At 37.0% G+C, this 14,505-nt stretch overlaps 1 protein-coding gene across 1 annotated transcript in view; it reads right to left on the minus strand.

Annotated features, from left to right (window-relative positions):
- The window catches only part of LOC150106525 (putative protein-lysine deacylase ABHD14B), a 65,665-nt gene that overhangs the window by 4,627 nt on the left and 46,533 nt on the right, over positions 1-14,505 (minus strand). Inside the window, exon 4 of the mRNA XM_090393172.1 lies at positions 10,181-10,479. Coding sequence (XP_090249298.1) covers positions 10,181-10,479 — 299 coding nt within the window. The remainder of the gene's footprint in view (positions 1-10,180; positions 10,480-14,505) is intronic.

Consider the following 14,505-nt stretch of genomic DNA (forward strand, 5'->3'; position numbering starts at 1 on the left):
CGCTGCATAAAGGTGGTTCCAAGGCTGCTGTTGAATATTACCGGCCAATCAGCATAACAGGAATCATTATCAAGGTCTTGGAGAAAATAGTCAAGAGGAAAATACAAGATTGGATAGAAGAAAATGGGATACTGTATCGGGGACAGCATGGTTTTGTGAAGGGTAGGTCATGCCTCAGTAACTTGCTCACGTATTATAACACAGTGACGGCTGAACTGGATAAAGGTAATGGGTTTACAGTGATTCTACTGGATCTTGCTAAGGCCTTTGACAGGATACCATATGGAATTCTAATCAGTAAATTGCAGCATATGGGGATGGATATAAGGTTGGTGAGATGGATAGGAGGGTGATTGACGGAGAGATATCAGAGTGGTTTATTCAGGAGTAGAGTCCACAAGACGGCCTGTGACTAGTGGTGTGCCACAAGGATTTGTTCTTGGACCACTGCTGTTTAATTTGTTCATTAATGATATAGGAAAGGATCTGAGAGGAACAGTTCATTTGTTTGCGAATGATGCAAAGTTGAGTAGGACAACAGTGAATGCAGATGACGTCAAAATTTTGTAAGACGATTTGGATAGATTGGAGGTCTGGGCTAAGGAGAATGGATGTCAATTTAATGTGGCAAAATGTAAGGTTTTACATTTTGGGGTGAAAAGATTAGCAGCAGTTTACTACATTGGTGGAACTATACTCCAGGAAATTGATGAGGCACGAGATTTAGGAGTATTGGTGGATAAGGAGTTGAAGTTTAGGGGGCACATTGCAAAAGTGGCCAAATCAGCTCATCAAATCACTTGGTTGCTGAAGAATATGTTGACAAGCAGAGACAAGCAGGTTATTGTTCCTCTGTATCGAGCCTTGATAAGACCCCATCTATACTCCTGTGCCCAGATCTGGGCACCAGGGTTTCTTCTTGATAGGGAGGAGGTGGAGAGGATCCAGAGGCGAGTGACCAAGATGATAGCATGTCTGTGGAATGAACCTTATGAGAACAGGTTGAGGATTTGTGGGTTGCAAAAATTGGTTGATAGGCAGAGGAGGGGAGATATGATTGAAACATTCAAATTACTGAAGGGTTTCTATAAAATTAATTCAGAAGATATTTTTGAAAACAGGGCTGGTTGTGGGAGGACTAGGGGGACATCCATGGAAACTGGGCAAAAATGTGGTTAGTAAAGGTGTTAGAGCTGGGTTCTTTACTTTTAGAGTGGTGAATGAGTGGAATGCGCTCCCAGAGTCTGTGTGGATGCTGTGACAGTGAATGAGTTTAAGGCGAGGTATGATAGATACTGTATGAATGTCGAATAGTTGTGATGAATATGATTTGGGGCCTCCCTCGATGAGTCTAATGACTCCCTGGAGTTGCCCATAATAATAATAATAATAAAAATAATAATAATAATAATACCTAGTATGTTCAAGACATGCTATAGTCATGCACTGGTATGACTATAAAGAAAAAGTGATAACAGGGTGCCACATGGCTGGTCTCGCCATGTAAGCAATAACCCAGGAATATTTACACATTCCTGGGTCAACGCTAACGGATATATACCACAGCTTAAAGGTACTCCAGACCAACCAACTGTATTTTCAAACTTGGAAATGAGCAGTGACAGCTTTAAGGGGTCCATAGTGGATGACCATCTGGAAGTCATGGAGGTCACTGGTGTCCCAGTGTATACACACAACTGTAGGAATTCCATGTGTTTGGTTTCAGGGGTGAGGCTACTGTACACATCATCATCAGAATGGGCCATCATTTTGGCCTGGTGCAAAGAATGCCTATCCTGTGGGCAGGGTAAGTCCAGAGCAATAAAAACTGTATTATGGAGAAGGCAGACAAATCATGTTACAAGAGTGCACTAATCAGGTATGTGGACCATTAGTACCGAATGCCATTCACTGGTCCCTATAGACAAGTTCAGCAGTGACTGTTATGGTATTGTGTGGCAACAACTAATTCACCCAAACAAAAGTGCCTCATTGGTACCAATATGACAATGCACCATGACATAAAAGTGAGAGTTATTTCTGGATGGTTTTAAGATGGTTTCTGTGATTCAGGGATTAAGTCTGAATCATATCCCTATTCAGCACAAAAGCTGAAAGCAGAAGAAGGGGTCATGTTCTTATATGATTGCTGTAAAGTCGAGAAATGACTGGTGACCAGTTCAATAAAGCATCACTTGTGGAAATGCTGTTAGAAAAAGACAATGCAGAAAGGAAATGGAGAAAAATCATCTGTTAAACATACTGCTCTCTTCTGGATAGCATCAAATATTCTTGGGAAGGTTCTGGACACTACTCCAAATGTGAGAAGAGTATTCTAAGAGGCTGTTAGGAGTTGTGCTGGCAAGTAGTGTTTTGAATGAGAGGTGATACGAAGTTTTTTGGAGGCTGAGGAGGCTACTGAATATGATGTACAAGGAGATGCAAAAAGCAACCCAAGAAGAGGAAACTGATCTTGACTAGAGAATCTGATATTATCAAAAGTAAACATATTTTCTGCAGGAGATATAAGAGGATTGGGTTTTGTTAGCATTAAAATTCACTAGATTTTCTTACTTCACTTGAGAAGGGTAAAGAGACAGTGCTTAAGCTATTAGTTATGTAAGATCTAGAATATTAAATCATTTGAGAACTACAAGATTTCTCAAATGAGTAAGAGGAACAGGATAGCATACTGTCATCAAGGGAAAAACTATAGATAGAATCTGAAATTAATGAGTAAAGGTCATTAATGTATACAAGGCAGAGTGTGGCTGAAAGCATAGTTCTGGGTATTCTGGCATTGAGAGAGAACCATCCACCATGACATATGAACAATCAGAAAAATAAAAACTGGTGACACAATCACAAAGGGTAGGAGAGAAATTTAAGTCTCTGGATTGGATTGCATCTGGATTTCTGTGAACAGACTGGAATGTTTGGGAGATAAGAAAACATCATTCCTGAAGAAAATTTCATTCTGCAGAAAAGTGAATTTTAAAGATATTTAAATATAAACATTTAAATATCTTAACATGTTTATCTCTTGGAGGAAATCTTCACACAGCTTGTAAGAAATATGGAAATACCTGGATACTGAATGAACTGGCTTGGATAGTAATCAGAGGTTTTGTGTGGAATGGGAAGCAAAGGCCCTCAAATTCCAGCAAGGATTATTTTAGTTATTCAATTGGAGTAGTTGAATTAAAGAACAGAAGCAGTAATCGGACAATGGAAAAGAGGTGCAAAAATCCTGAAAGCCATCTCAATTGGTGCCACAGAACATGAGGCTATGACTGACTGACTGACTGGAAGAAGAGAAGATCAATCAGTAGAAAAGTAAACATGGACAAGATTATGGTCAGAGTTATCTGACCATAACCTTGATGAGAGCTACTAAGAAAAGGTCAAGGGTGATGATTATCTGATATTCTGACTGGCAGGCAAAAAAGTCTATGACAGATTACTAATAACAAAGCAAACCTAAAAGAAATATGAAAAGGGTCATAGTAATGCTATCATTTTCATTTTATCATATTATCATTTTCCACAATCCTTGTTTATCTTCACTGTACAGTTACTTTTGCACTTTGTAAACCTGTCTCTTAACCCTAATAATGCTATTAGATATTTAAAAAAAAAAAAAAAAAAAAAAAAAACACTAACTCATGCTACTGCCACAAAAATAACCCTCTGTAACATGTAGGAAACCTATGTATACGTGTGCACATGCATAAATGCAGCTTACTCATAAGCATGCATTGAACAAAAATATGTGCAATGTATTCACAAAATACTTGGTCACATGCGTCACCATGTGTTCTAAGCAACTATTTAAGAATGTTGCTGTCAGTAATTGCCAATAGTGCTGATCACAATGGGAAAAACAAAGGATCTTTCAGAGTTTGATAAAGGGCTTATTGTAGGTGCCCTTCTAGCTGGAGCCACAATTTTGAAAACAGCAGAGCTGATTGGTTTTCAAAAGATGAAATATCCTGAGTGTTTAATAAGTTAAAAATAACCCACATTGCTTATCTATGAGGTGTAACTGTGGTCCTAAGACAGTCTGTCAAAAACGAGATCATTGTCATCTGAGAAGGCTTGTACAGACAAACAGAACTTCCTGTTTGTGCAGCAATTGACTCAAGCATTTAATGAAGGCTGTTCCCAACCCATATCTCACTGAATCATGCACAGGAAATTGAAGATGATTAGTAATGGCAGTCGCATGCACCGATAGAGAAAGAAACCAGTGATTTCCACCAAGAACTGAATGGTTTGTTGGCTGGTTTATTGGTACAAGAACAGAAAAGGTTATATTGCACTATAGCAAAAGTTACAGCAATACATAAACAGTCAAAGGAGTAAACAATATGCATGAACAAAAACCAATCCAAGCAATACAGTATCTACTTATTTATAGCCCTTTGCTATAAATAAAAATTATAGCAAAGATTGTAGCAGTACATGAATAGTCAAAGAGAAATCAAGAAACAATATGCATGCACAAAAATTATGTTTAGCAATGCAGTATCTACATATAAACAAAATAACAGCAAAGGTCACAGCAATACACAAAGTCAGCAGTACATAAATAGTCAAAAATAAACTAGTAAATAATATGTATGTACAAAAATGAAGTTGAATAATGCAATATCTATATATAAATAAAATTACAGCAAAATATAGATGCTTTATCATTTCAAAATGGATGTCATCAGGCCCCACTGCACCAGGGTGAGTAGGGCCAGTAAAAGAGCTCTTTTTAGTTCCTCCTCAACAAATGGCTGATTATATGGCTCAAGCCCAATGGTAGAAAAATTTAGCCTTTGTTTTTCTTGGTGCTCTTTCAATATTTCTGTTGCTGAGATTCTGACAAAATCTTCTCCCAAGCAATAAGTTTAGGATCAGCAATAACACTTTTCCATTATGGTCTAATCTACCTTTCATTATCTGCATTTTATCCCATATAATTTTTGCACTGGTCATTTGATTAACTGATGAGATAAATTGGATCCATGATTGTTTTTGACTATGACATCTCACATAATGTGCTTTGGCCCAATCACACTTAAAAGCTATTAAATTTGATGTGGTGGATTGATTATCTACAAAATATACCCCGTGCTCTGTGTTGATCTTTTTTGGCTGTATGGCATTTTGGGTTCCACCGAGGCTTTGGATAGGGTGGAAATCGAGATGATGTTCTTAAAAAGGAGGCTGCTGCTTTCTGGACAGTGCAGTCCGTTATATACTTTACTGCTTCATTGATAGGTATTTGGCTGACAGTATCAGCATTAAATTTTGGAAGATGAGAAAAAGTGTTTCAGTCAGCTTGATCCGTATTCCATATGGCCATCTGTGTATGGTTCCTGTGAAGACATTGTGCAAAGAACAGAAAAGGGATCGCTTCCATATATGTTCTCTTTGACATCCCATGTGAAGAGTGGAAGAATGGAAAGGGAGCAGATTGTAAGATCGATTGCAGAATATGAGCAGGTACACAGACATATGGAAGAAAGTGTTGAGTCTATTATTCAAAAGGGAGAGGTCATTATTGTGTTGATACTATCCCACAAAGTATTGTGACCATTAAAGTCACCCATAAGAAGTATGGGTTCAGGCAGTTGCAAGATAAAGTTATCAAGATCAATTTCATTTAACTCAGCACTCGGTGGTAAATAAATTGAATATGCTATAAGAAGCCCACGGATAAGAGACTCGCTACTGCTTCCAGAGCAATATTAAGATGGACATGATGGAAAGGAGTAGATATGTCCACTGGGATAGCTACAATAGTGAAATTCCTTAAGGTAAAGGTCTTAGATATGTTTCTGTTTCTTGTAGACAGAAAAAGGTTTGTGTTTCTGCAACAAAATCTTGATATCATCAATATTCTGGCAAAACACATGACAGTTCCATTGTAAAAATTTTCCTGTTGTGTTGGCTTTTTAGACTTGTCTGGTGTTCAGGACTTACCTTTGTCAGGTTTATATTTATCAACTGTTTTGGGGAATTATGGGCAGCCAATATCCATCTCTTCCTCTGGTAAAATATTCAATACATCTGATGCATTAAGGTCAGTTGGCAAATTGAGCAGTGGATACCGAAGTTCCATTTTTTCTGTGGGGGTGTTTGGTGGTTTATCTTTAAGTGATATCTTTGCCTTAATTTTTTTGATAAGTGGATTCTCATTGAATGGAACTTATTTTGGAGTTGTCTCTGGAGTAAGATCGTTAAGTCATGCGAATGATGTGCTCAACACAGAAGCACTTGCAATCATAAAGTTCAGGTATGGTGAAATTATCAGATGGTGGAAGAGACATAAGAGTTTGAGTTGCTGTTGACATTTTCTTAATTGTTACCTTCTCAGCATACAAGGATCTCGAGGCTTAGTGTATCAAAAGTAAGGATGATATTCCTTGTTAAAACCAGGTGACTATCCCTAAGTATCAGAATGCGCCTCACACCTGTCACTCCTTGATCTCTAAGCTCTGAACATATCTTCTCATCAGGAACATCAAGGAGATCCCATTCTGATATCACTCCTCTATTGAATGGATTGAATGTTTTATAAGGTGTTACTGTGATAGGTATTTCACCCATTGATGTTGCTCCCAGTAGTTTCTCAGAATGTTGCTGATACAATGTTTCTACAAGGATATCACCTGAATGTAATTTTTTAAAGTTTTGGGAAGCTCTGCTAGTCATTCTAAACCCTTTTGAATAAAGAAGGGTGACATTTTCCCCATTGGCTTTTCACCAGTTGCATGGATAATCAAAAACACTGGTACAATTATACTAGTATCATATATTTTTTGTTTCTTACTTCTGTTACCAAACACTGTATCTATAGTGTTTGGTAACAGAACCAAGTATATCAGTACTTGGTTGGGACTTTGTTAGGCCCCTCCCCTAAAACATTTGACAATGAAGAATTCATGCTCAAGGAGCTTTTGGTTTGGTGCTAGAGCTCCCCATCCACCACAAAGCCAGACATGAATGCCCACTGACTGGCATACAACGATTGAGCTGGGGCATGGAATGCCAAGGCTACCCCAAATGCTATACCAGAATAACAGCAAGCTTTGGATGCTGGCCCTGGACCATGGGGCGAGAGACTTGCTGCAACACTGTTGACCCTTGCATTATTGATTCTGGCTGGGCCATCCAGGACTACCTGCCTTGCCAAGCAAGACTACCAGGATTCCCCTTTCTGGATGCCCACGAGTCACACTACACGGCAGCAGGGTGTTGGATCCCCAGTGATGGTGGTCTGGAAGAAAGGATAGTAAAAAAAAGACTCAGAAGAAGTAGAGGAAAACGGATACAGGAAGAAAAGTAAAGAAAAACAGGGAGAATGAAAAAGGCAGTACCTTCAGCAGGAGGTCCCTCTCTACATGAACAGGTGCCCCACAGGGAGGGGGAAGTTCATCTACAGTGGTGTCAGGAACACCATAATTAGACACTGGAAGACTGGAAAAAAGTCACGTGGTACCCTGAGTCACCTTCTTCTGCATCAACGGTACAGAGAGTTTGGCCGGAGCCTCATGAAGCAGTGAACCCAGCTTGCCTTGTAAACACAACTCAAGGTTTTGGAAGTGGTGTCATGTTCTGTTGGTACGGAATGGGTCCCCTGATATGGCTGGAAGGTCGGGTATCCTCTAAGGAATATCTGAATGTTGTTGCCAATCAAGTCCATCATCTTCCCTTGCTATCACAGAGCCTGGATTTGAACCCCACTGAGAATGTATGAGACATTAGAAAAACAGATCCAGGAACAAAGTCCTCTTCCATCAAATCTGAGCTAGTTAAAGGACTGCCTGGTGAACACCTGATATGTCAGAGATGTAGGTGCAATCCAACACCCTGTGGAATCTATGCCAAATCACATATGTGCTGTAATTCGGGACCAATATGGTATTAAATAAAATTTTCTAATTCAATAGTCAGTACTTGGCACAACTCTGCCAGTACACTTGTAGAGTGTAGTACAGACTGGTGTTCTTTTCTCCTTTTCTCAAAAAATAATTATGTGGGCACAGCTATCACACTTCAATTGGTCTGGTAGGCTGAATGGATAGCACTTCTATTCTCCTACCAATAGGTCCCATTGTGGCATGAATATGTCTTCCTGTGGTAGATAATTTGCACTACTTAATATGACACCACTCTTGCTTAATGGAGATCTTAAATAACTTAACAAAACAAAAACTGTTTGACTTGTAGATTATCTAACACAATGCTTAATGCTTACTTTCATTCTAACTCATACCATGTGTCAGTTCTCAAGAAGATTTGAGATGAATGAGCAAGTTAATGGCAGGATTACAGAATTTTGTAACTGGGAATGTCCAAGAATTGTTGCAAAACCAGGATACCTTTCCTATAAACAGGACAAAAATAATTCAGATTATATAAACAAGCAGAATCCTGCATCTGGAGAAGACTAGGACTGGCATAAGAGAGACAAATATAATTTGTTTTAATGTTCTAAAGTCCATTGCCTTTTTCTTTGTTCTTTGTTTAATATTATTCACCATTAGAAAATTTAAGGATTTTTTTTTAGCTGTGGTCTATAATAACTTTTAATTAACTACTGTAACAAACTGTTATAAAAAAAGAAATATTTATTCTTATTTTCTAATATGGAATTTCAAAACAGGGTGCAAAAAACTGCCTTCAATTAAAATAGACAAATGTTATTTTATTATTTCTTAAATAACTATTATGAATATAATAGTTATTTAAGAGATAACTTAAGAGATAGAACAGAATTGTATAGTTATTAAATAATAATAAGATACTATTTTTATTATGACTGAAAAAGTTTTGTTGGTATAGCCAAAATTTCATTTTTCTCAGTATCATATTTACTACACCATCCGTCCTGCATAAGCCTGCTCTAGATAAATGAACAGGATGATTATAGTCAGCTTATGAATATTATAGCTCTACTAATAACCACCACCTTAAGAAACCTGGGCATGCATACAGAAGCAGACCACTGATATGCATCAAATCCCAAGTTGGTCTTCATACTAAAAGTGAAGACCAGCTTGAAAATTTGAAAGACTTATACAGCTCAAATCCTACCACATCCTAAACACTTGAAATGCAGTAACAGACTACACTGGTACAAATATAACAACTCATTCATTACTAGTTAATTACTCCTAAACATTTCACTTAAATGAATGCATTCAAATAAGGTGCATAAGGATTTAAAAAGAGAAAAGCAACTAACGATGGAATTTTTACATCTTACAAGAGAAGAATATATCTAAAACAATTTATAAAAGAACATGAGATGTTTACAATGACTTGGTTGTTCTTCTTTTATATTTTCAAGTGGAATTTGAGGTCATGAAATTAAAACAGAAAAGAGATAAAATTAAGGATGCCCAATAAATACAACCTAGCATAGGGGAGACAAGAGATCTGGGGTTGATGATTGATAGAAACCTGAAATTTAGGTTTCTTTTTGCAATTCTCTGTGTGAAGGTAACACAGAGGATTGCTGCAATTATGAGAAGGACACTGACCTGCAGAGATAAAAGGGTTATCATTCCATTATATGTCTCTGATCAGACCACACTTAGACTATTGTTCTCAGATTTGGTCCCCAGGATTTGAAGGGGATAAATTAACTGTGGAAGGGGTACAGAGACAGATGACAAAGATGGTTTGTCATTCGTCTCTGTACAATTTTGGTTATGAGGATCGGCTGAGGGAATGTGGACTGCAGAGTTTGGTGGATAGAAGGAGAGGTGATATGATTGAGACTTTTAAACTGTTGAGAGTGGTTACAGGGTTGACAGTGGGGAGTTCTTTCGCTTGGTTGAACAGCGGGAAGGAGTGATGACAAGAGGCCATCCCTGGAAGTTATGAAAGGAAACTGAGAGCAAGAGGGTGAGGAGTGGTTTCTTTGCATGGAGGGTGGTTGAACCATGGAATGCATTGTCTGATGGAGTGGTGAGAGCAAGAACAGTCAATGAGTTTAAGGAGTGGTATGATAGACTTTGTGTTTCTTAGGGGGAACCTCCCCTCAATGAGTCTTGACAGACTTTACGTTCTTAGGAAGGACCTCCCACGATGAGTCTTTTGACTCCATGGAGGCCTGAATAATAATAAGAAGAATATTTCCAAGGATGAAGGTTCATAAAAATGAACATACACATACCTTTATTGAACTCAAATCTGGTACTGGCTGATGGAGAAATCCCTGAAGTTTAGCATCCACTTTGTGAAATTCAGTATCGTCATTTGCAGGAGGCTGTTTATCTAATACATCTATGCCAACAGGAGCCACTGGCACATAGCCTCCCATTTTGTTCCAATATTTCAACAAATATGGAAGGGAGTATGATCCACTCATACTGGGACTTATTATAACAGGATATTTTAAATCAAATGTCTCAATCAGCTTGTTTAAAAATTCCGCTTTGTCCTTTACTGAAGCTACAGGACTCTGTCCAAAACCTAATAAAATAAAACAGAAGTTTTAATTATGACTTTTCATGTTCACTACTGCACATTATATACAATATTTTAGCAACTACTTATTTATTCAAAACATTGAAATTAAATGTTTAAGGTTACAAAATATTAAAATTGGATTTATGGTTGTGAATTATTAGTATCACTTTAACTGCATTAAAAAAAAAAAAAAACACTGCAGATCTATTCTGGCTGCCCCTATATCTCTTATATTTTCCCTTATATTCAATGAACATCAAAGTCATATCACCCTCTCACAAGCAGTATGTTCTATGTTCTGCTCAGTTAACGAAAGAATAAATGCACCCTTAATAACCACACCTTTATTCAAATATACAAGATGGCATCTGGTTTCCTCTTCTAAATAATCTGTCCAAAAAATCTTCTGTATATCCAAACATGCAGCAGTTATAGCAAATTCACCCACTATTTAAAAAAAAAGGTTCTAACTAAAGTCTCATAACAGCCATGCTATTTTAAAGAATATGCTAGCAAACTTTTCACTAGAAATTTGCATTAACGACAGTTCCTATATCCATTAAGTTCCTCTCATAATCGTATATTTCCATTTCCTTGGCTATCTAGAGATCTTACCGTGTATAGATGTAGTGTCCAGCATGTCATATATTCAATAAGATGCATGTCATTTTCATTACTGTAATCATTATCTGCATTGTTTATAATCTCCTGGAGTAACCTTCCCAAAAATTACGATCACCATCACTGTAAAGTGGAGTTTAGCAGAGAAAACATACAAACTTTTCATATTAATGAGTGAATACATACTACACGCTAGAAAACACATAGAATTGATAAGAGAGCGACTGCGCTTCTCGTGTTTCTTGCTTTTACTGACTCATAAATGACACTAGCTAGCGCTAGAACTAGCTCCAGTTATGTTAGTAATATAATATTCAGTAAATTAATAAAAATATAATAGAAAAAGTATAATATTGCTCAAAATGTCAACTGCAACCTGAAATAAATGAGTAACCTTCCCATAAATTATGATCACCGTAAAGTGGAGTTTAGCTGAGATGAATACAAACTTTTTTTTTTTATATTAATGAGTGAATACACACCTACACGCTAAAAAACACATAGGATTGATAAGAGACCAACTGCGCTTCTCGCATTTCTTGATTGCACTTACTCATAAATGACTAGCTAGCGCTAGAACTAGCTCCAGTTGCCGTATGATAAGTGGATCACAGACAGCATTACCTCACATCCTAGTGGGAGTTAATACAACTAATGCAAACTCGCATTTATTCCTTTCAGAGAATGTTTATTATTTTATTCCACAGTTTAAGTTCATTTATTTGCAACTGCTATTCGTTATTATTTCTAGCGGAACCCCCAGCAATGTCTTGTGGAACCCTGGTTGAGAAACACTGCTTTAGAGAAAGCAACTGACACAATGAAAAATGAAAAGTTGGTCCTTGTTGGGCATCTAAATAGCAGAGCAGGAAATGATTGTCAGATATACAAAAATGTTTTGGGAAAATTTGGAGAAAAGAGCAAAGCTAACAATAATGGTAAATACCTGTTAGATTTCTGCTCAGGACATTGACTGGTTATTACTAACATCATGTTCCAACATAAAAGTGTGCACAAATTCACATGGAGAGAAGAGGCAACGAATAAGAAAAGTCTCATTGACAATGCTATTATTTATAGTGATGTGTTCTCTCTGGTGCAGGACACTAGAGTGTACAGAGAATTTGAAATTGGAAGTGATCACCATTTAGTCTTGAGCAGGATAAAATTGAATTTCATACTGAAAAGAAGAGCATGTAAGAAAGTTTTAAAGCGAATAAAAGTTGAGCAGCTCTCAGATGTGAACTATAGACTAAAATACACAAACATTATTCAAGAAAAAAATGAAAGACTTTGAGAACAGGAACCAAACCTTGGACAATGGCAAGCTCTAAAGAAAACACTGATTCAGCCAGAAAGTCATGTGGTGAGGTTATGTCCCATGGTAGACACAGGAAGTTAAAGAGGCAGTGAAGGAAAAGAAGAAAGCATATCAAAAGTTCCTGACAAATAAGTCATCATGTGCTCTTAGAGAATGCAGTGACAAATATAAGAAAGCTAAACGCTGTGTAAAACTAGCTAAACAAAAGTCATGGGAAAACAAATAAATTAATGAAATAAAGAGCCAAAAGGCTTCACTTCAGCAATGTAAAAATTATTTAAATTAAGGGGATATTTAATCCCACATTATTTCAAAGAATAAGAAACTCTAAGATAGAAATCAAAGAGTTTCATGCTGAATATAGCAAGCTATAAAAGTTCAGCGAGTCCAAGCATAAGCAAATACCTGGGTAGTACAATACCTGGTAACTCATAGTAAAGGTGGATATAGCTAGGATCACTATTCTTAGCATTAACCCTAATGAAAAACTCATCCCCTAGGAGATGCATGTTGTTTTATATTAAGGGAGATAGGTCACTACCCAAACTGATTTCAACCTTTATTGAGATCTCATCAGTGAGCAGGTAGACCAATAAATACCAAGATTGTACTGATAATAACTTTAATACTTTACCATACGAGTTGTTAAAGAGGTGCACAATAAATTAATGAAATAAAGAGCCAAAAGGCTTCACTTTGGCGATGTAAAAATTATTTAAATTTACTATGAGTTGCCCAGTATTGTACTATCCAGGTATTTTGCTTACACTTGGACTCGCCGAACTTTTACAGCTTGCTATATTCGGCATGAAACTCTTTGATTTATATCTTAGAGTTTCTTATTCGGCTTTGAAATAATGTGGGATTAAATATCCCCTTAATTTAAATAAATTTTACATTGCCAAAGTGAAGCCTTTTGGCTCTTTATTATTATTATTATTTTTATTATTATTATTATTACGGGTATCTCCATGGAGTCAGTAGACTCATCGCGGGAGACCCAAGCTAGCAAAACAATATCTGTCATATCTCTTCTTGAATTCATTTACAGATGAAGAGCTCACAACAAAGTCAGGCAATGAATTCCACTCATTCACCACCCTCCAGGCAAAAAACCTTGTTCTGACACCTTTGTTAACCACACTCTTCTTTAATTTCCAGAGATGACCTCTTGTTCTTCCATCACTATCACACAGCTGAAACATTTCCCCTGCATCAATCCTATAAAAACCTTTTAGTAATTTGAATGTTTCTATCATATCCCCTCTTCTTCGCCTATCAACCAATCTCTGCAATCCACAAGCTCTCAATCTATCAATGTAGGGAGCATTTTTTATATCACTCACCAACTTGGTCACTCTTCTCTGAACCCTCTCCACAGCCTCCTCATCTCCAAGGAATCCAGGTGACCAGACCTGAGCACAGTAATCCAAATGTGGATTACTGTGCTCAGTAATCTCTTTATTTCATTAATTTATTTGTGCACCTCTTTAACAACTCGTACGGTAAAGTATTAAAGCTATTATCACTACAATCTTGGTATTTATCGGTGTACCTACTCACTGATGAGACCTCAATAAAGGTTGAAACTGGTCTGGGCAGTGACCTATCTCCCTTAATATAAAATAACATACATCTCCTAGGGGATGAGTTTTACATTAGGAAATCATCATTAGGGTTAATACTAAGAATAGTGATCCTAGCTTTATCCACCTTTACTATGAGTTGCAATACCGGTTTACTACCAGTATTGTACTACCCAGGTATTTGCTTACGCTTGGACTCGCTGAACTTTTATAGCTTGCTATATTCAGCATAAAACTCATTGATTTCTATCTTAGAGTTTCTTATTCGGCTTTGAAATAATGTGGAATTAAATATCTCCTTAATTTAAATAATTTATGGGAAGACTTTGGTAAGAACAAAGAAAATAAATATCAAGGTGGCAAGATATTCTGGAAGTTGTTGAAGTAGCTCAGAAATGGAGGAAAGAATGCTATAAAAGAAATTAGAGATGATAAAGATGAGGTGAAAACTGGAGAAAAAGATATCTTTGAAATATGGAGTAATTACTTCGAAAAATTGCT

Source organism: Typopeltis vanoorti, chromosome 5, assembly GCF_054136105.1.
Source record: "Typopeltis vanoorti isolate ZY-2024b chromosome 5, IOZ_Tvanoo_1.0, whole genome shotgun sequence".
NCBI classification, from domain to species: Eukaryota; Metazoa; Arthropoda; class Arachnida; order Uropygi; family Thelyphonidae; genus Typopeltis; species Typopeltis vanoorti.